This window comes from Bactrocera oleae, chromosome 6 (assembly GCF_042242935.1).
Source record: "Bactrocera oleae isolate idBacOlea1 chromosome 6, idBacOlea1, whole genome shotgun sequence".
Lineage (NCBI taxonomy): Eukaryota > Metazoa > Arthropoda > Insecta > Diptera > Tephritidae > Bactrocera > Bactrocera oleae.
The window spans coordinates 61,842,494-61,865,713 of NC_091540.1; the positions used below are offsets into that span (position 1 = coordinate 61,842,494).

At 33.5% G+C, this 23,220-nt stretch overlaps 1 protein-coding gene across 7 annotated transcripts; it reads right to left on the reverse strand.

Annotated features, from left to right (window-relative positions):
- Nucleotides 1-47: 47 nt before the first annotated feature.
- Nucleotides 48-22,638, reverse strand: LOC106618224 (nucleolar and coiled-body phosphoprotein 1). 7 transcript variants are annotated; one of them, XM_070110921.1, is made up of 11 exons: nt 22,519-22,638; nt 21,182-21,511; nt 10,305-10,357; nt 9,139-9,269; nt 6,654-6,754; nt 6,471-6,585; nt 3,970-4,103; nt 3,619-3,906; nt 1,908-3,555; nt 1,270-1,384; nt 48-520 (listed from the first exon to the last, which is right to left on the reverse strand). In XM_070110921.1, the coding sequence occupies exons 3-10, from the start codon at nt 10,339-10,341 to the stop codon at nt 1,310-1,312; spliced, it is 2,529 nt and encodes an 842-aa protein (XP_069967022.1). In that variant the 5' UTR covers nt 10,342-10,357; nt 21,182-21,511; nt 22,519-22,638; the 3' UTR covers nt 48-520; nt 1,270-1,309. The 7 variants fall into 7 exon arrangements, with proteins under 7 accessions (XP_069967022.1, XP_069967021.1, XP_069967020.1 ...); XM_070110920.1 differs by having other exon boundaries at nt 1,734-3,555; XM_070110919.1 differs by having other exon boundaries at nt 1,730-3,555.
- Between the last annotated feature and the right edge of the window lie 582 nt (nt 22,639-23,220).

Here is a 23,220-nt window from a genome sequence, read left to right on the forward strand (position 1 = left end):
ATAATTAAAATAAAAATTAATTAAAACAGAAATAAAAAGAGAACTCATTTAATTATGTTTGTATGTATTTTATGTGACAAAACTTTATAGAATTCTGTCTTTGCTATCACGAAAATTGAGTATTTAATTATTTATAAATTTTAAGCTTAGTTTACACACACAATCAACTAAAACTTATTACCGCACACATACATGTGTATGTATATATATATATAAATTATATTTGATGCTCCAACTAGCAATGCCGCATATTTTCAGCATCATATTATATCCTGTGGGTAACTAACTTCCGTTATGCTCTGCCAACGGCTTTAATTTTGCGTTCCAAAATGTAGATATGCAGATATTCGCGGAGTACAAGTATTTTTCATAACATCCCAAGGAATAAACGATACGTGTGAACATTTTCATATAAGATTTTTAGTTATCAAGTCGTTGGGCGTGTGCTGTGAGTTTTGTGTGCGTGGTGCTGTATAGTGTGGCTGTCATTAAATACACTTATATACATTTCTAGAGAGACCTTAAAGTGGAATGAATAGCAAAATTCTCATTATTGCATAAATATTTTTTGAAACGAAAACTGATTTAAATATTTTCTATGAGCGAAGAGTGAAAAAGCAACGCAACTGCATATTGCGGTTATGAGCGAAGATGAGCGAAAATATGAGAGCAAAATAATAATTATTGAAGCTTGTTTCTTGCCATAAACTTGTAAAGCTTAGAGTTGCACAATGCAAAGTAATGCTGTTTAGTATTTTTTTTTTTTTTTTTGGAAAATTGAAAGAAAAGGTACACATTTAAGTTATACAGAATAAGTTTTGTTATTTTAAAAATCAACAGGCAAGTTAATTATGTCAAATGCCAACAAGCAATTGATAATAACGGCATATATTGCGTACACATCAAAGTTGCGTTTTTATATTTTTGCATTGCGTTAAGTCAATTTGACATATACTATTTATATAGAGAGCCTGGCTTGCTTCATCTATGGTGGAGAGCACCTAATGAATATGAGTGAAATGCGAAATCATGCAAATATCAAATTAGTACTGAATAAATAATTTTTGAAAGCATGCGAAATGATTTGCAATTCTTATGAATGCTTTGAAGACATACAATACATATATACATATAAACACACATCCGTATGTACAAGTATGTATGCAAATATGTTTGTTTTGTATGTATTAAGGATAGGTACATAGCATTTATGTATGTGATTATGAACAAAGTGGCCATGATGAATACATAATTGCCCTTGATGCTAACCTTTAGTATTCCAAATCATCATAGAAATGTTGGGCTATTCTCATGCCGACGCCCCTGTAGTCCGTTCGGCTGGAATACGGCTGTGGCGCTGCAACGACCGCGCGCCTTCGGATATCTGTTGATGAGAAATACGAATCGTCACTATTGTAGTCATTATAGGCACTTTGTTGTTGCTGTGGTAATTGTTGTCTAGTTTGTTGTTGCTGTTGTTGTTGTTGTACATGTAAATGTTCGGTTTGATGATGAATTTGAGTTTGTAATGATTTGGAATTTTGTTGTGGTTCAAAATGGGTTTGTGGTTGACTAAGCGATGGAGTGATTTGTGATTTAGTTTGATAACCATTTAGTTGTTGATGTTTATGTTGTTGGTATTGTTGTTGTTGTTGTTGTTGCTGATATTGATTATTGTTATTGTTATTGTGATAGAGTGTGGGTGACTTATTGTTATTGACAAATGTACCGACGCCCGTCTCCGATGCGAATGCATGCTCAAAAGCGCCATTGTGAATCGTCGCATGATTGCTGTGTTGCGGCGAAAGCGGTTTAAGCGTCGGATTGAGTGCGTCATTCAACGTGACGTCATAGTCGGTTTCGTAGAGCTCATCTAATGTAATTTTAGGTTGAGGCTCTGGTCGCACCTGCGATGCCGGCAATGCGCTACGCGGTGGCAATGTAGTACGATGCGTTTGCGTTACATGTAGCTCTCTATCTCGTTCATGTTCACGTTCACGTTCCCGTTCGCGTTCGTATCCGTTTGAGTCATGTAAATGAGAATTAATTAGCGTGGTCCCTGAAGCACTACCCGAGTCTCGCAATATCGGTGCACCATGTTCGAGTAGACGAACCCCCGAGATTGTAGAACCCATATCGATGGGACTAGTGTCCGTTGTGTGCGAGCTGAGTGGCTTCAGAGCCACACCAACCGGTTGTAGGCCACGTGGCAGGTATGGACTACCACCGCGCGATGGTAAAAATGGACGCTTAACAACACGTACCGTTGCAGTGCGTCCCGAGGGTGAGTGACCGGAACCTTTGCTCAATGTAGCGGGCGCCGATGGTTCCTCCTCCTCCTCTTCTAATTCGATGTCAGATGCGGCATCTTCGATTGGTGCCGCTGTTGTCGTACTAGTTGTGGTTTGTCGCAAACGTGCGTTACTTCCAATACGAGCGCGATTTACACTTACGCGATTTCGTTGCAGTGGTTCGGGTTCGGGCTCGTCCTCGTAAACATCTTCTTCTTCTATTGGACGTCGCGGTTTTTTGGTACCTTTGCGTGCGGCTGCCTTTGGCCTTAACCGATGCGTCGGCCGCAGTGGCCGCTCTTCGTAGTCATCATCGATAAAGTCGACATCTTCAGCACCACGACCAATGGCGGGACCAAAGGAACTGCGATTTCTCGTGCTAAAAGGACGCTTCCGGTTGCTGGTATGACTGTCGACAGGTTCATCAGATGCGCCAACACCACTTTCGTAGTATTCTTCATCTGTAGTGGACACATGTTTTTTCTCAGTTGTTGGTCGACGAATCGTTGTACGCGAAGGCTTCTTTATTAAAGGTGTATCATTGTGATTACGTCTCTTCGAATTGGGTGCTTCTACTTCTTCATCTAATTTGCTATCTACAACACGTCTACGCGGTGGTACACGTTGTGGACGTACATCATCGTAGACTTCGTCCTCATAGTAGTCATCTGCGCTTGCGTGTGTAGCTTCGGGACTAGGAGTCGTTCCAGTTTTCTGTATGGGATATTGAAACTTTTTCTTCTCATTCAGCGGCACCGGACGCGCTATGCGTGGAGGTGCTCGTGGTCGTGCGTAAACGGAACTACTACTAGCCTTCGGTGTGATAAATTCTTCCAATGGTTTCGGTGTCGTTTTTACTTTAGGAGGCGCTTCTTCTTCGGCAGCCTCCTCCTGATCGGGTGCATTGGCTGGTCGCTTTTCGAAATCATCCAAGTCATCGCTGTTTGCTGCCGATGCACGCTTCTCATTACTTCTACGTCGACCATTTAGACGACGCGGTGGTGGATCTGCCGCATCAACTGGATCTGCTGATGGCGTAATGCGCGATTTATCCTTCCGTCCTGGCTGTGCACGATCGTCACTTAAACTGCGGCGCTCGTCGCCACCTAAACGACCCCCGCCTGTCGTAGACTTACGACCACCAATTTTTCGTCTATCTGACGCTTTGTTTCGTGTATTGGTTCTATCATATTTGCGACGATCAGTATCGTAATCCACTTCCAATTCCTCCTCATCGCGAAAACGATCGCGCGAATTATGACGCCTTAAGAGAGGGTAAAACGTTGATTACTGCTTGTGTTCAAAAGTTAAATTGTTCTCTACTTACCTTGGTTTATCATCGCTGTAATCTTCTTCATAATCTGTGACTGGTTTTCGCTGTCGTGGTCGTGGCTTGCGCCGACGATTCAAACGTTCTTCATAATAATCATCTTCATACACTGCCGCCGGTTCTTCCTCCTCATCATAGTAATAATCATCAACCGGCCGACGATTCACGGGACGTCTTAACGGCCTCAATGGTCTTACCAGCCGTCTACGTGGTGTTGGTGGTGGTGCCTCCGTACTGCTTGTTGTCGTCGTTTTTGGCGTTGTTGCCATGTAGAGATCATCATTTCTGTGGTGAAATGACAGCTATTATAGATACATAAATAACTTATTTTGAGTTTAATTTAGATACCTATTCCAATAATTCTTCGAACCTTCACAGTCGACATCAGACACAAAGTGACAAATAAATGTCCGCTGATCGAATGCTGTAAAATTGGCGCAGAGAAAATCATGCCTGATACCATAAACACAGTGATGATATACCTGGAATAGAAAAAACGCGTTAGAGGGATATAGATATGTATATTTAGATCTGACTACTTCGTCGGAGGAATAAGAGGGTAATATTGCAAGGCTTAATACAAAGAAATCTATTAATTTTTGAAAAAAGTTAGAAATATAAGATTTTGTACTATTTAAAAATACTTTTTAGAGAATATTGTGATTGCTTAATTGCTTTAATCGTCAAAGATGGACACCAGCAAAAAGAAAATACTATAAAGGCGAAAAAGAAAGTCAAGTCGCTGAAAATGTGCATAATGTTTCTGTTTCTGTAATAGCAAAACACGCACAATTTTAGTAACGATTGCTTTCCGGTAACACGAGGTAACGCCAATAAACCTCATGGCCGAGTTTCCAACCGCGTATTCATTTCTGAAGCGGATGGTTACTGGTGATAGAATGTGGGTTACTTATGATAATGTCAAGCCAAAATAATCGTGGTCGAATCATGGTAAGCTGGCGCAATTAGTGGCAAAGCCAGTTGTGTGTTTGGTGGATTTGGCAAAAAATCATCTACTATGAGAGTTGCTCTCCATCGACCGAACTCTTAATTAAAACTGTCAACAATTGGCCCATCTGAAGGAAGCAACAGCCTAGAGCGGACAACTAAGACCATTGGAAGAGGAATTGTGTGCCATGAAGGCAATGTCAGGCACACATATCGATAGTGACTGGCCGGAAACTCCGGACGCTTGGTTGGGAGGTTCTTAGGTCTGAACCTTGCACCAAGTGAGTACTACCTCTTTCTGCCTATGGCGAATGATTTTGCTGGTGAAATATTTGCTTCAAGACAAGCTTGTAAAAATCGACTGTCTAAGCTTTTTGCCAACAGCGACGAGTGTTTATATGAGAATACCATTATGAAATTACCATCAAACAGGCAAGAAATTATCGAAAAAAATGGCAGAGCATAAAAAACTCGTCTTCGAGGAAAACATATTGCTTGGTTATTAGAAAGTTTTGCATTCTCAAAAAACCAAAAATATTAGTTTTGTAGACATACAAAAAAATTCGCTTTTACATGCTTTAATGGCGGGCAAAAGACCTGAAAGCGATGCAGCAGAGAACAAAAAAATTAGTCGTTAGTTATTTAATGGATTAGGCTTCCTGAGTTCCCTTTGTTTTTGTTAACTTTTCGTAGAACGTGTGCATCAATCGATTTGTTGAAGTAGTTATAGGTCAAGTATAGAAATTGGCGAATCGATCAAGCAACTAGCATAAGTCAAATGGATTGACATAATTAATAGAGGGGGAGAGGGATGTAGTACTACTTTACGCTGTATCTACTTACTCTCTTGTATTGCATTCAATTGAATAACTCCTCTGACAGGTACATTTTTTGACAACAGAGCACAAATATAGCAAGCAAAGAAGTGGCGAATCGAATGCGATTTTTAATTGTTAGCGTGTCTTTATTGACCAAATATCAGCGAATTTGAAAATAATATTATATTATATAATTAGAATCTAAATAATTCTTAATAGTCTAGCTCAAATTTGATAAGATGATACATTTACAATAAGTTCAGTGTTAAAATCAGAAAGAAAAGTTTTAAAATCCGTTGTGATATAATATCAAAAGTGAAATATATTCGGATTAGCAAAATACATAATTAAAAACAACAATTAAGCATGAAAGGTAGCAAAATACAAAAAAAAACAGTGTGTGAGCAGGTACACACATTTTGAGGTCAAGATCAACACGCCAGCTTGTTTCGGACATAGTCAATAGCGCGTTAGCAACTGTCGAAACGACAGCAGACAAATTTATACTTTTATTATTTACTAAATTTATGCGTTCACATAACAACAAACAGTTAACTATAGTCTCATATATTTGCACAGAGTTGTGTTTACTCATGTTGTTGGCTTCATTACTAAAGCGCCAGCCCGGTGGTGGTAATAGGTTCGAGAAATTTTCAAAATCACGCGTGAAATTAATAGACATTCCCTAGTGCGATTTCAGCAAACCAACTGCGTTAAGCTTCACTATCATACTGTTTGCTGTTGGAGATAATTTCGGTTTCAAATGAAATTGAGCCCACTTTACCTGAAGCCAGCAGTTTAACCAATCAATAACTGCATAGATGAAGATTAAAAGAGTTTTGGTCATTATCTCAATAAATTAACGGATAATTTCAATGCTTCATTGTTTTGTATTATTTTTTTTTGAACTAAACTTACATATATACATGCATGTTACACAAGATAAGATAATGGGTCAAGGTCAGCAGCAATCGCTCATTTGATAACTTTTCCATACATATCTGTATAAATATCTATCCAACACACACATGCATGCATACGTACATGACTTATAATTATGTTGTGCAATATTATTGAACTTACCTGACACTTATGTTCAATGGAAGCGTAGAATCCATCATGCAGACCATCGCATTTGAAGTGAATATCATCTTCTGGCGGCACAGTTGAGAAGAATGGGTAGCTCGAGAGATTGTAACTGTGAAATTGGTATAAAGAAAATAATATTAAAAACTTAGTAGAAGCATCAATGCGGGCGAAACTTACCCACGCAATTCGCGTGGTAAATTTGGATCCCAGATATAATCGATTTGTGGAATGCCAGTTAACTTGGAGTTTTTCGTTGGACCTGACGCCGAAGTATCAGACTGAAATTCGTGGTAAAAAGTAAGTAAAAATAGATATTTTATATTTTTAGAAGTAGAAATAATGAATAAAAGACGAATAATTTAAATATGAAACGTATTTACATACTTTAGTAATTTATTCTAACAAAAGACTTAAGACGCAAACTCGAATTAAACTTAAAGTTGTGTTAAAAGCAGTTTTAAAATTAAAAAGAAAAACATAACTAATATTATCATTAAAAATAAAATGGTTTAAGCCAAGGTTTTGAGTTATTTAATCAAAAAGTTTCGGAATAAAAATTTAATTTTAAAATTTTAAAACTTTTATTTTGAATTTCATACATATGTATATAATTTAAATCATTCATTTTGCTTGAACACTGCAGAGTATTAAAGATGATAGAATTACAGGATTAAAAATCCATGGTAAAGAAATGAATTTAAATGTTTATTCAATTATTTTTAAATGCATTATACTGGTAAATAAATTAAACTTTTTTTGTTGTATGAAATTTCTGTTTCTTACTAATTTGTCGCCACTGATTTCAAATCTACTCTCAGTTTCTTTGTAGCAGCTCTGAAATATCGTTACTCGGCTTACAAGAATTAATTTTTAGGGCAAAAAATTACTAAATATCATAAATAAACCGCTATGTCTACTATGAGAAGAACTTTAAATCATCGGAATAGTTTTTATGCTATTTCTAGTGAATATATGTTTAGAGAATGCTGATTAAATGTGTCTGATTCAGTAAAAGGCCTATTTGGACTACTTTCGGAAGACATTAACTGGCTGATATGTGCCGATCTTAAAATGGTCAATTTTCTTTTAGGTCAATAAGGAGGATATACCAAATACCGCTGTTTCATGTGCTTATGGTATAGCCAAACCAAGACAGAACACTGGCATCAAAAAGTTTGGCCTTTGCAAGTGAACTTAGTACCGGGTAGTATGAATGTGATGAATACCCTGATAAAACAGTTGTAAAAGCTCTAAACAATAACTAGAAATGATTATTTTAAATATAACAGTAAAATATTTCCGAAATTGAGCACATAAAAAATTAAAACTGGCATTTTTGACGGTCCTCAAAACAGGGAATTTATAAAGGACAAGGAACATGTTACTGATTGTATGACAGATAAGGAGAAAACATGAACTGAATTAATATTCGTACTATGGAAGAGCAATACCAGGGTGGTTGGAGTGTAAATATGATGGCTGATTACTGCTGAAGCATTCAAAACAATACTGATGTTTCTACTCATGCAAATAAAGCACATAAAAGAAAGTTTTTTTCATGTTAAGTAAGATCATTATATTTTTTAATTCTAAAATTGTAGTATTTTTGGTTAAAAATGTATAATGTTCGTATTTCGAAAACTAAAGCTGCGAGAGAAAAACTGACTACAGATTTGGAATCAGCGTGACAAAATCATACAAAATCGGGTAAGAAAGTTCATAAAACAAAACTACTGTTTCCCAGTGTTATTTGCAACCCTAATTAAAGCTACTATAAGAAATATGTAAAACTTATGAGTGTATGTTTATGTGTATGTATTTACTACTTGCTGATTACAAAAGACTTAAGACACAAACTTGGGTCAGAATAAAATATGTTAAACGTTTTTATTTAGATTTCTATCTTTTTCTACTAATTATAAAAAAAATCATTTTAAAAATAAAAGTTGGTACATAATTCTATCACTATTTTTGCTTTTATTTTTATTTTTTTTCTGAAGGAAATTAAAATATATTTATTAAAGAGTATAAACCCCTGTTCGAAGTATTACTCATTCGAAATGTTTGTACACATATACTTATGTAAAATTTTCAAGCAATATCAGCGGCATTCAAAAGAATGTTTGGCTTTAAAAGTGAAAAAAGTAAAAACTTTCGCCACCTAGGTGAAGAAAGGAACGTAGAATTCCATATTAGTAGATAGGCTTAAAAGGAAAATGAAGAAATTGGCACACAAAACAAAAAGTGAACAAAAAAAGTATTGTATGTGCATACGAGTATAGAAATATGAAAGTCAATTAAATTTCTAGGTGTAATAAAATATTCTTGTTATATAGATACTATATATATTTATATATGTACACACCTCCATACACATATATGTTGATAAACAATATTTTACAAGCTCAATCAATCTAATATGTACTTGTAGTTAAAAGTGCATAGTTGGTTATTTGTGAAAAAATAATCAAGTTAATATTATATACTGGAAAAAATATACATAAACAGGTATGGATGAAATCAATATTTAACAAACTTGTTAAAAATATTAATATTCATAAAATATAGAAATATTCTAAATATGAATACATTTTTTTATTTTTTATATTTTTATGCAATTTAGTTGAAATATTTAGCAATTGTAATTCAAGAAAATATTTACTGTGGCTTCACTGCTCGGCGCTTCATTTGTAGCTGTTGTTGTTTTCGTTGTCGTCGAGGCAGTTGTTGTGGCAATTGAAACTTTTTTAAAAGGCGCCACTGCTGCTATGTCTGTCACTAGCATTAACAGAGCTGGAAATAAAATTAATTTGAAATGCAAAGAATTATAAAAATAACAAAAACATAATTTGGTTTAAAGAAAAAATGCTTAAAAACTAATAGAAGAAGATTAAAAATGTAATAGCAGGCGATTTTTGCGAATTAAAAAAACTACAATACTTTATCAATTGCTTTAAATATTAAATATATATATATATGTATTGTATTTCCACATATTTTATGAATACATAGAAAAATTTTTGAAGAAAAAATTAAGTATTTTTCGAGTTACACGCAATCTTCGACGGCGCTAAAAAAGTTCTTCACTGCTACCTTGATTTCGGCCTTCTCCATGAATGAAATAATAAAAAAAAAAAATATCTACTAGAAGATATTGTTCGTACAATGAACTATCTTCGAGATAAAAAAAAAATTGACTAAATTGTGGCGTTTTAAAAAAAGTTGAATTTTACCCAAACTTTTGTCGTGTTTGGTAGGTCATTACTTGAAGAAGAAAATATCTTTTTTACACGGTTTTGATTTAACACGGCTTGAAAATAAACTATTTTTAATTTTTTAAATGATTTTTTTGCATTTAGTACGATTTACATTTTTTTGGGCCTAAATATTATTGGATATATTCAATTTTTGCGAAATATGTTCGCATCACTTATTTAGAGAAATTCTCTTTGTGTGGATACAAGCAAGTTTACTGGTCAGAGCAGAGAAATATGTCACCCAGAAATCACTCAAGTAAATTGTAGTTTTGAGAAAAACGCTTTTAAAGATGAACTTGTGGACTTTATTGAACTTAATGACTATTTCTTAGAAGGCGGTAAATCAAAAAATATTTGAGATATCGATTTAAAATTTTAGTACATTGAAGGTATTACCTGTAAAAATATGAAAAAATCGATCTTTGTTTAAATTCACACTAGGCGTGCGCCTTTAATATTATTATCGATTATAATTATCGATTTGAAAAATTTAACCTTAAACTTATTTTAATATTTAAAAATTAGAACTAATAAGTTATCATTTATATTTTATTTCATTTGTTGTACTCACATGCCGTTATGAGCAGCCATCGCCGGGCTTTTTTCATGTCTGTAGTTTTGTTTCTGAAAGAAGTAAGAAATATTTTATTTTTTCTCAAAGTTTAATTTATAATTCTACATAATTATATACATATGTTTCAGCTAAATTAGTGAATAAATAAATCGTCTAATAAACATTTTTCGAGGGCTTCAATACACTATTAAGTTTTTATAGGAACAATAAAGGCATGAGTAGATCAATAAGGATATGTTTTTGAGTCCTTGGAATTAGAGGGTACAATTTTATTACCATTATTTTTTTTTCTTAATCATTATGATGGGTAAACGCTAATAAGTTAATTCACATAATATTGTAACTTGTACTTCGACTTAATATCCTTATTTCGCAAATTTAAGAGTTTTTCCCTAAAGAGGTAAAGAGGTGATTGTTCGCTTATAAGATAATTAGAAAAAAGCGCTCGAAATATTTAACAAAAGTAAAGGCATTCAATTCTCCATCAGATGTGTTATGAGGACGCTTAAAGCTTGCTTTGATCGAACTTATTGGTGCTTTACAGTGATTTTCAGCGACATCGTCGGACTAAACTACCAAACCGCTTTCTCCTCTTGCTATAAAATAAAAAGGCTTGACTCACTTTTTTCTATCTTGGAACAGACATAAACACTGAAAACTGGCTTGTTATATATGTCTTGGGATCACTTCTACCTACAAGTGCTGTTTTGGATTCAGTTCAAGGTCCTTCCTCAAGGAATAAAACAAATACTTAAAAAATCTCTTAAGGTCGATCAGATGTAAACGCAACGAACACAGTTTTATATCCGACCAAGGGTTGTCAATTTTGCAACGAGCTGCAAAACTTGTTGGATATAATTTTACCGCTTCTATAACAACAACAAAATCTAAAATTCCGGAGTATGAGATGAAGATTCTCGTATATATTGTATTAACGAACCTCTAAGTATATTTCAGTTGGTTCCTCGCTGCGGGACTTCCACGATAGAGTCGGGATTGTATATAACCTAATGACAACAAAAACAATGGCAGATCTGAATTTTAGATACCGTACTTGGTGACTATGAGGAGGGAAGACTGTTTATTTACACATTCGAAATGGATATAGATGGCTCTAAATACATCAGCATAATAGTTTATTAAAAAAAAAGTTATGATATGCAGTATAGAGTAGAATGTTCAAAAGTTCCATAGTTTGTATTATATGTGAGTGTCATTTATATAAGCGGATAAGCAGAAGTGTAATACTTTTGTATCATCCTCACGATCGATGGTATTTCGGCAAGAACACAGTTATTTGTGGTTTCTTATTAATGCACATACACTTCTACGCTTTGCGTTCAATGTGCGTGTTATTAACAAAGAATCGATTGAAAATTTACGTTTATTAATTCCATAAAAGTATTCGATTTGTTTTGATTAAAAAAGCAGCAACAACAACGCTGTGTGATAGTGCCGTGTCAATGATCCCCAAAAGGGATATATACGGACAGCAATATCGCAGCAACTAACGGGTAACTGTGTGTATATAAGTATGTGTATATATCTGTATGTATGTACTTTTGTCTTAAACATATTCGCAATTCTTTAGCGACCGTGTCTTCCTTATTGGAAATATTTTTATGCATACACACCAGCAATTCGACGTGGCGACGGTTTTTTGTGTTTTTTTTTGTTGCATTTACCTTTTCCTATCGTTTTTTTCTTATTTAACTCATTATTATTCGTGACACATGTTTGTCATAAGACACCAGCTCTTTCAATTGCGGTTTAACGTCATACTATTTATACTCGCATACGCCCCCATTTATATATACAAACTTACATACACACATGTTCATACGTGACAGGGTGCGCCAAAGCAACAAGTGTATGCACGCGCTCATTTACCTACACACATACATATTTATGTATTGTACAAGTGTAAACGCTATGCTGCAAATGGGTACGTGCGCGTTCTTACTGTGGTACTTTCAGAAATTCGACTTTATGACTATAAGCTCTGCACTTCGTACACTTTGTTGCATATAAAAATAAAAATAATGATAATAAATTTTTATATGCATTTTTGTTGGTAATTGTATGCTTGTAGTATATGAATCTGTATTTGCTGGAAGGTTTTTTTCAACTGTCAACCGACATTCAAAAGTGTTAAATCGCTTTAGGCGATGTTGGAAAATTTATGAGTTTTGGTTGTTGACTGATGTCTGCCGTCAGCCAGCCATCTTCCAATCTACCCATCTAGTCATCTAGCCATCTAACTAGCAAGTTAGGTTGTCAGCTCGTTAAAAAGTCGAAAATATACGGCTCTAGGTATTTATGGCATAAGCACTTATTTAAATGTAGCTTATTTTAAGTGCAGTTTTTTGTTGTTTGTGTATTTGGTAGTTTATGGCGCATTACCGGCATCTTGTGTCTGTTCGCAGACGCTTGTAGGTGCTCATTAGCCCACCGCAAGTTGTTGGAAGTGTAAAAGCGACGTCTGTTTAGCTACCGGAAATACTTGGCTTTTCAGCGCTTAAAATGCCCTCAAGGAAAATCAACCAAGTGTGTACCGGCAATGTTTGTAAATAGCTATAGTTGAACGACATTCGTTCATAGACTTGAAAATTGTGAGTTTAGTGTGAAAATATATGTGAAATGATAATTTTCAAAGGTAATTGGATTTTAGTTATACTTTTTATGACTTTGTAGGCAAATTTATGAATAATTTATATATGGTCCGTCTTTATATAAGTTAGTAGCGCATTTTTGGGTTGGCGAAACAACTACAATGTGAAACTATAATTAAACCCCTAACAGGGTATATGAAGCTTGCCATGAAGATTGTTACACTCAGAAGGAAGCGTCGAAGACCCTTTTAAATGTATATAGAAATGATTAGTGTGACGAGCTGAATCGATTTAGCCATGCCCAAAGTAGTCACTCAGTTTTTGTGATTTCGACCTAAAACTATGCACACGTCCCTTTCTCTCCACGACTCTGCTCATTTGTCGGAACCGCCAATATCGGTCGTTGATGAAGTCCTTGTTTGAAAATCGTTTTTATTTGAGAATATATATACATATCTTCACGAAACATGACATAAGTTACTGTCTAAAGTGAAGGCCGGGAAGCCGATATTAATTAAAAGTTCAGTAATAGAAATGGAAGAAATGGAAGCCAAGTGAGAGCAATTTAAAGAAGGCAATGACTTTGTGACTAAAAAAGACAATCCTTAACCGAGATTTCTCCTGTTATCGTGTGACTTGGTGTGGTAATTTTTTTATTTACTAAACCTTCATATCATTATTTGACTTTAGTTTATCAAGTCAGCCTTCACTGGTCGTGAGATTAACCTTAAAATAATTAGTAGCCTACTTATTCAATATAAATATTAAATAAAGTATCATATACCAGATTTTAAGCTAACACTGATAAAAAGATGGTTTTACACTTACTTTAACGGATATTCGTTAGTGTCCCTAGAATCGTGAACGAACTGGCTGACGAGTTTGCCCGCTCTACAGCTGCTTTCTGGGTGATAAGACCGGAACCCTGCATCCCCGTGTCTCCCCATATAATAAAGCAGCTGCTCCGCAAGGAGGAGAGAGTGGGCAGGGTATTGGTAACAACAAAGTTGCTAATGGGTGGTTACAACCTCGCTAGGTTCAAAAGTATAAGAAACCTTTACTACGGGTTTTGCGACATGGAGCATCCTGGAATACATCAAAGTGTGGGCCTATGTGAGTCTGTGTGACAGAGGGGAAGGCGCAATAGACCTCAGCTCGCATTGTAAGAATTTTAATTTAATATAATATTTAAGAAGGGTTCTTTAGTCTCGTAAAGCTTTTATTAAGGCCAAAACTTTTATTTTATATAAATGCTTGATCAGTATTGAATCAAATTTAACTTCATTTTTCAGACGTACTTAACGAAGTAAAACACAGTGTGTAGTTCGTTTGCTTTAAATACTGGATAATGAGTAAAATATTAGTGGCTAAAGATTTTCCAAATTTAAATTTAATGTTATTGTATTATTATTATTCTGAATGACTCAAGGGAAATCAATACTCACCAGTATCGAAAGACTCATAAATATGTTCAATACAGGTTTCTTGAAGAACGACTAAAAACAAAAGTTATTAACACATTTCAATATCGTTTACAAAATATTTTCTTATAGTAAGAAATTCAAAAAAATCACTCAAGTGTTGCCATCTAAATATGTCTTTGTCTTTTCCGCATCAAGTCTGCTAAATCAAGCGCAACAAATGCAAAGTTGTAAAAACTCAATACACTACTGTTTAAGCGGCTAAGGCGGTAGTCTCAAATTTACAACTAAATACATGCAAATTATTGTATGTATGTAGATATATTTGTGAGTTTTTCACTCCATTCTGCAGTGCACACCTACAAAATCTGCAATTTTACACATTCACTTCACAATTACGAACACATTTCTAATTGATTTTGATTTATTGCATACAAATTTATTGATAATTTATGCAGATTACAAATTCATTATAATTATAAGAAAAGAAAGTACTGTTTTGTAGCTACTAAAACTGAGTAACGGTGTGTCTGCAAACAGTTTGTGGGAAAATCAGTTTTTCTTCTTTACAGTTACCGTTATTAATAATTGTCCACTACTGTGATCAATCAAAAGATGCTCAGTCAATAAGTATGACATTTGCATCGTCGCTTCAAGATATTGTTATGATTATGTAATTGTAGTTGGTTTTAATCAAAGATGTACATACAAGTTTATGATATAATTGTGTTTATCAAATTTCTGCTGTGTAATGGGCGCATTATGTTTACAACGACGGGTGGTAAGCCGTTGTATACTTAACAACGTTGTTATGTAATTTATTTACGTTGTCTATTCAGTCATTTTTACTTTGTTTGGTGTTAGGTCGAACTACTCTACCAAAAGCGACATACCAATATAGGGAAAAAAGGCTTTAAGAAATGCAATTTTGAACAGTGAAAAATCCGATGAATACGCAAAGCATTATACGCTATAATTTACGAAAAAAATCTAACATTTTTGTTGCCTGCAAGATATGTATTCCCGGAACTTTCTTGCCATGTTTGTATTTATGTTATCATGCCTTAAGATTGAAACCAAACCAAAATATAGTTAACTAAATTTCGAAAGCTTTGAAAAGTACAGGCATTGCAAGCTAACCCGCTCCAATGAAGTAGAACAGTATTTCTTTACAATTTGGGAAAGATTTTTCCCAACACCGGTAAGCCACTGTGTATATTTGTAATTCAGAAAGCTTCATCACAAACAATAAGTCGATCAGATGTACATATATAGGAAGTTTTCCAAACGACAACAACAGAATAAAGAGCTAATTTCTTCAAACATTATTAAGTTCTTGTATGAAAATTTTTTTTAGCTCACAAAATATTTTCACGAGATTTGGCATGCATCCACGGCAACACTGAGTTTTTCGAACAAATTTTTTTAAATAGGACCACTATAGCATATAGTTACCATACAAAATGGCCAATTAAAATCAAGATAAAGATTTTTTTATACCCTTTTATGCTATAAGAAATACATCGGTGAATGGTATTATAGCTTCGGTGCAGTCGAATTAACATTTTTTTCATGTTAAATCTGGTTTTATAACGGGATAAAAGAGATGGTGCGACTTGACAATTCCTGAAAAAGGCGGTATTGAGTATTGCAGCCATTAAATATCGTGTATCAAGTATTTACAAATAAAAGGCAAAGGAGGTAGATAAGGTACTAGCTTGAAAAAAGTAAGCGTGGCACCGCCCACTTTTAGGTAAAAACCCATATCTTAGGGATCTGCTTAACTCATTTCAATCAAATTCGGTACATAACATTCTTTTCATATTTCTATGTTATAGTGCGAAAATGGGCGAAATCGGATTACAATCATGTGATTCTTTCACTATGCAAATCAAGCAACAATGTTTGTATCGGGGTAAAACTTTGCGTAAAAGTTTGATTTTTTACCGAAAATATCGGTCAATTTGTAAGATATATAATTTAAATTCATATAATAAAATAAATAATTGCAACTCTCGATAATAGGTCGTCTTTGGTTGAATCGGATAATTACTTCCTTTAATATAAAATTTTGCCAACACGTGAAGTAATTTCCCGTCTTTGATCCTTGCAAGTTACGAGAGTATAAAATGTTCAGTTACATCCGACTTGTTTTTATATATTTTCTTTGCAAATAAAAATTCAGGTATATGTTATTTCTTACAATATTAAATGCATTTAACACTTATTTCAAATTCAATAACCATTATACTAACAAATATTTCTTGTTTAAAACAACAACAAAACGGCTAATAATTTATTTTTGTATAGAACTGCTTCACTTTTCAAGGTAAACATTAATGGTCAATACGAATTTAATGATTTACACGATTGCACGATTGAATATAAACCTTCAGGTTTTGCGATATTGTCCTTCAAAGCATGCTATGAAACGCATTCACAATATAACTGTTTCACCTGATTTACAGATTTTCAAAAAACTTTCAAAAAAAGTGAAACCAGTATAGAATAAAAAAATTTGCATGATCTATGGGAAGCAAACAGCTCGTACCACGCATTTGCAGCACCTATGGATGGCGAATCTGTTTAGCAACACCAAAACAACTCAATAACACAAGCCATCGTTATAAATTGACAACTGATGACGTTGACGACCTTGAAATCAAACACACACAATAGAGCAGTAGTACCAAAAGTCGCTCAACAGCAACAGCAAAAAAAAAATTAAAAAATATAATGCAAGTATTACTCAGATCAAACATGTTTCTTGCCCAGCTAGTGTGATAATAAAGATGGTAAAAGATGCTAATTAGTTGTCACACGTTAAACGTGAAACGCCTTAAACCACAAAAACCGCTGGCGATGCTTTGGGAAGAGGAAGCTCGGTGCTCACTCGAATGTAGTGCTAATGTTTGTTGGCCATTGCATGCACTAGTGTTGTTGCTGTATCCCCAAGCACAAAATAATACTAAGCTATCTTATTACTTTTTAAATCGATTGATAAAGTTCTCTAGTCAGCGCTTGGCGATAATTTAGTTTGACTGTCAAACTATAAAACTGGTTGGTAATGGTAATATTTTCTCAAGCAGAATATACAATAATAATACGATTAATGATGAGTCTGACATGACAGCATCTGTAACCTGTTTACACACTTCGAACAATTGTTGTTGTTGTAGATTTGATGCTAATCACAAGCTCACATTAAGCATTTTTATTTTCTGTTTTAGCATAAGATTAGCGAAACATACGGCGCGCTGAAATTCGAAATGAAATTGAGAGTGTTGTGCAAATGAGTACATAAGCGTAAACAAATAATGCCAATGATAGGAAAAATAAGGTAAAACACATAAAATATTGATATTTAATTTTTTTGTGTGTTAAATATTGTGCGAATGACCTTTTTCATTTGTTAGCAAGAGTTCCACGAAGCCTAGGTGGGTGTTTTCTCATGAAAGGTTCATTTACATTATCATTGCATACGATTTGTTCATGTACGAATATGGTTAGCTTTAATAAAATCCGCCTACATTGGTTAATTTCTAATAGATGGACATCTGAAGCATCTTAGCAATGACACTTGATGGATATTATAGATAAGTGAATATTTCTTCAAATAACATTTAAAAGAAACTTTAAGACTAACTACTAACTGCGATCCGAGAACCTTTATGAATAGTTTCTGAGAGTTATAGACACTGGTTCTCTAAGTAACTAACTCATGCAGAAATATTTAGAAGCTAGGCATGTCTAGAATTGACAACATTTGAATGATTGCTTTCAGTGCGGAGAGAAAACTGGCTGTTATGAGTCCAGAGTTGATAATGTTTTAAAGCAAAAAAATTTAAGTAGTATGAAACACATTGAAAAATTAAGTTAAAATAATAGAAATGCGAGCATATGCGAAAATTCAAATAACCAAGTTTTTGAATTTTGTTTTTATCTTTTTTAAAAATTGGTTTCTTTCACGAAATTTAGTTAAAATTTTTTTATTTGGAATATTTTTTCACATTACTTTGATTTAATATCGGAAGAGCGAATTAATTTGCAATCCAAAACTTTCACGTCAAAATATCTGTTTTTTTAAAGTCGGCCGGTTTTTTCCGCAAAACAAAATACATTATTACAATGTAAGTTGCAAGGTTGCTCAGTAAATATAAAAAAATACCCGAAAAAACTCAGTTAGTTATAAAGTACGGAAACTGAAACTTCGCCTTCAATAGACTTTAAATCGTTATTTCAGCGGAAAGCATCCGCGTAGCTTTTGGTTAATGTAGAAATTCATATAGAATGAAAATAACCAGATTCACTAACCAGATCTATTATTAATATTAATATTTCCGCGGTTGCAAAAATTGGACATCGATAAAAATTTTTGGGCCAATGAAATTAAATGTTATTGGTGAACACTACAGAGTGCTTTTACATATATGTTGTAGTTCTTTACTTTATTAAAATGTGGTTCTAGAGGCAAGGTATCACCAAACGAACAGCCTAATGTCTACTCTAGATAAATAGTTTAAAGGAATAATTTTATGGCATAGAGGGTATGTGAGTAGTATTGCAATATTGCAGAAATTATGATCAACCAAGTAGAAGTCTCATTTCCTAAACTAAATGCTGCTATTAATAATTCAACCACCGTATTCACTGGATTTGGATCACTATGCAGTTCCTGAAACTTATATGTTCACGTGCGATAATATATTTAAACTAAAAAACTCATATATAATAAGTACGAGGGAAATTGAAGGGTGAAAATTTGGATTTTATGCGAACATGGACAGAACAAAAAAATCCAAGTAGGTTTTCATTTATTGCACACATGATTTTTAGTAATGAATAAAAATACATAAATATATTTAATCTTTTATATAAATGTGGTTAATTTGTATATTATTTTTAAGTCTGTGAGATTGCTAATGATATAACCACAAAATAATATCGTTTTCTCAAATTTACAAGGAACGATTGTCACTTGTTTATGATCGCGCAAAAATGAAGCAAAATGGCTGCATACAATAAAAAATTTTAAGCCAAGGAATCCATTCAAATTTAATTTTAAATTTTAGGTTTTCTTACCTCATATATATACATACACAATTAGTTTATTATAAATGATAGAAAGTTTGTTGCATATTTCTACACATTTGTCAACTTTTTTTTGATATTTAAATGTGTTTATATAATATATATTTATATATTGCCTTATAATAGTTTACTTTAACAACAATATATACAAAGTCATTAGCAAACAGAGCAAAATTACTTAACAACTCAATTAAATTTTTATAATTGGCATTGGCAACAAATAAATATATATATATGATATATACATACATATATACATTTATGTATTTGTATAAGCCTTACGCAATTGCGCAACAAATTATGAAAAGCATTATAAATGAAAAAAAAAAATGTTCAATGCAAATTTAATTGAAAGGCGACTTAAATTAAAAGCAATATTGCAAAAAGTTCACAAAAGGTTCAAAGCTTCTCTGAAAAAACTTAACAGTACATAAATACTGTACCTTATATTTATAATATATGATTGTATGGTTTTACGCGTCTACCCAAACATGTAGATGAAAAACATCAAATGAAAGTGAGAAGGAAAGCGAGGTGCAATTGAAAGTAAAATTGGCGAAAATTTGTTACAATTTCTTGTTGCGCATCAAAGCAGGCGGAGCCGAATGTGGTTTAAGTGGTTGCTTTGCGTTGGTGCTGTTGTTAGTGCTGTTATTGTTGCTATTGCTATAGGCGCTTGCAGTTTTGATAACTATGATGGCGTGCAGCTCGTTGTTGTTTTTATTTGGTGTAGGCACTTAAACACGCTGTCGGTGCGCCGCATAGTAAAATATAGGGTATTGGCATAGGGAAAAGCTGTCGCTATTTTTTTTATAAATTTTATAATGGCTTGTAAAATATTAAAACACTTTATGAGTTAGTTGGAACCAACGGAAAATTTTGAGAGGCTTTGTGCCTGAGCCCAATTTTATTTACCCATTATTTCTTCCACATAATAAATATATATAAAAAGCATTTAGCGTCTAAAAGTTATCGAAAAGTGTTCGTCGTTCATTTATAAGAACCCTGTATAAGCTTTTAATTTTCTCAAACATTTTTATGATTAAATACATACTTGTAGATATAGATCTAATAAAAAAATCACTTTTTGTATTAAATATATTATAACAGCGCCAATATTGTACTCAAATCATAAAAATGCTTGAGAAAATTATATATAAACATGGCAAAAATATGGTATATGTGTGTCTACATGTCTATCATTCAAAACACAACACAAAGTTATTGCAACGCCTTATGAACGCAACAACGATGGAGGGTTGTTTGTTCATGCCACACAATGGGGCATAATTAGTAATGCCTTAAATGTTTCGAAACCTTTAAGTTAGTAAGTGAGTGTGCGTGTCTATATGATGCTTGGTAAATTTGAAAACACTATTGACTTTACATATAATAATTTGTTGGTATGTACTAGTGGCGCACACAAATACATGCATACATACAATAACGTCTGCATGTGATTTTTATATTCTTCAGCTGTTGAATTTGTTGCGCAAAAAAGTAATGCAACCGCAGGTGCCACAGCAAGTGGCGTATTTCGCCAGCAAACATGTAATTTGCATTTTCACAGCGTGTCCGAAGGCCTATGCGGCAATCAAGGGTGCGAACGTAAAGCATACAAATGTGCCTATTGTGTCATTCGGGGTTTTTTCGCAATATTAACATGTTGTTATTTTTGTCATTTGTTTTTTTTTTTTGTGTTTTTGTTATGTTTTGCTGCATTAATGCAAAATTTTGTCATAAAACTTACTTGAAATTGTACCAATGTGGCAGTACTCTACAAATTTTATTTCAAATCCAAGTTCGTTGCTTAAGTCTTTTTTGTTGTTGCTTGGTTCGGTTTGGTTTGCCTTACTTGTAAGTAAATATCTTCCTGTTGTTGTTGTTGTTGTTGTTGTGTTAGGCACAGCGTTTCGTTTCACTTGACTTGTTATTGCACTTTTGTTATTGTTGTTTTTATAAGCATTTATTTCCAACACTTCAATACGCCGTTAACAATTATTATTTTCTTTAATTTTATTTTTAGTTACCTATTAATAATTCTGTTAACTTTTATTACACAAAAAAGACAATTTGTGAACTGTATTGCATAAAGGAATGAAAAATTAGTTAAAATCTAGAAATATATATTTGGTGCATATATTAATAAATTGCATATAGTTTGCAATACAAGCCATAAAATTTAATGGCGAAAATGAGAGTTCAGCGCAGAAAAAGCATGGCAAAAATATGAAGACAGTTGATAAAAGATATAAGAAAAGACACAAGAAAATGCAATTGTGCATACAAATGCAAAAAGTGTTCGCATGAACGGATAAAGTTTCGTATGCAAGCGGCAGCGCTCGCATAAAATACTACAAATGCACGGCGCGCGTCTTTGTTCCAACACCCAGCTGCATACATACATACATATATATATATACATATATATATATATATATTATATATATAACATATATTTATGTGTGTGTAAGCAATCAGCTTTGCTGACTTTGTATTTGTTATATTCGGCTTCAGTGTTTTGGTGTTTGTGTTGGTGTGTGCGAAACTAGACACTTTTCTTGTTGCATGTTGCACTGTGGCCATAAAATACAAGCGCAAGCCAACAGCAACACACACATATACAGCTAAAAAAAAATGCAGCAGATTTAAACACTATTTTGTTTTTGTTTTTATTTTTAGTTTTGGTTTTTGCATTCAATTTTAATGATGCTTTTACATCCAACAATTTTAAAAAGTACTTTTTTGTTTAATTTTTTTCAATCAAATTTATTCGTACTGCAAATATTGCATATTAAAATCCACTTGACATTCGAGCACAGCGCAGTCGTAAAGTTATATAAACGAGTAATATGGAAAAACACAAAACAGATTTGTCAAAAAAGTAAGTTGTTTGCATATTTTAAATATATTCAGCACTTGCAACACACATTTCTTAATCAATTTAAACAAAAATAAATTTCAAAACTATATTTTATGGCACAAATTTGTGGATTTTTTAGTCTTATTTTATTTTATTTTTAAAACAATTTCCAACACAGTCACATTAGCAACAATCCGAAAATAAATTAAGTTAAGTGTATTTACTCTTTTCCTTATTTTGCAATCCACCGAATAAAGGGTCACTTTCAATGCGTTTAAAAATTTTGTTAACCGTTCGCAGTGCTGCTCAAACGCAGACTAAATTGGCCAACGATTGGCCAACTACCATTTGCTTTTCAAATAAAATAAATATATTCACTTGTTGCTATTGCCACTGCCACTGGAAGTTGCTGACACCAAAAAGCCAATTGAGCAAAATTCACTTACTCCCATGCAAATTGATTGGAATTGTGTGGCGCCGTGGCGGAGCAGCTGTGCTGAAATACACACAAAGTCAACAGTAAGCAACGCATGCGCAGCTGTCATACCACATTTGAGCCATACAGGCGAGCATATGTACTGCTTTGGCGGTGCTCATTTGCAGTTAGCTTTTTCTCTAAGCTCAATGGTTGTCGTTGTTATCTGTGCTTGCTCTCTCAACCGGTTGTGTAGCGGCTTTACATTTGCTTTTGCGCATGTGCAGTATGTAAAATTGCGAGTATTATAATATTATTTTGTGTTTTTATTTTTGTTTTATTTTTTTGCTTTTTTCAGAATGCTACAACAATATACTTTTAATAAAAATGATTGCAAGAGATAAGGGTAAATAACAAACAAATAAGTGATAAATATCTAACGATCAAGAAGTTTAATCGATGCATCTGTAAATGTTATATAAAACACAGTTGAGATTTTTTTTAAACTTTT

Bases quoted from the DNA above. Each gene is read 5' to 3' on its own strand.
- LOC106618224 (XM_070110915.1), bottom strand. From the start codon at position 10,341: ATGAAAAAAGCCCGGCGATGGCTGCTCATAACGGCAT. The intron at 9,270-10,304 runs GTGAGTACAACA...TTTTATTTCCAG, and splicing joins ATGGCTGCTCATAACGGCAT to CTCTGTTAATGCTAGTGACA. The intron at 4,104-6,470 runs GTAAGTTCAATA...TTTCTATTCCAG, and splicing joins CCATTGAACATAAGTGTCAG to GTATATCATCACTGTGTTTA.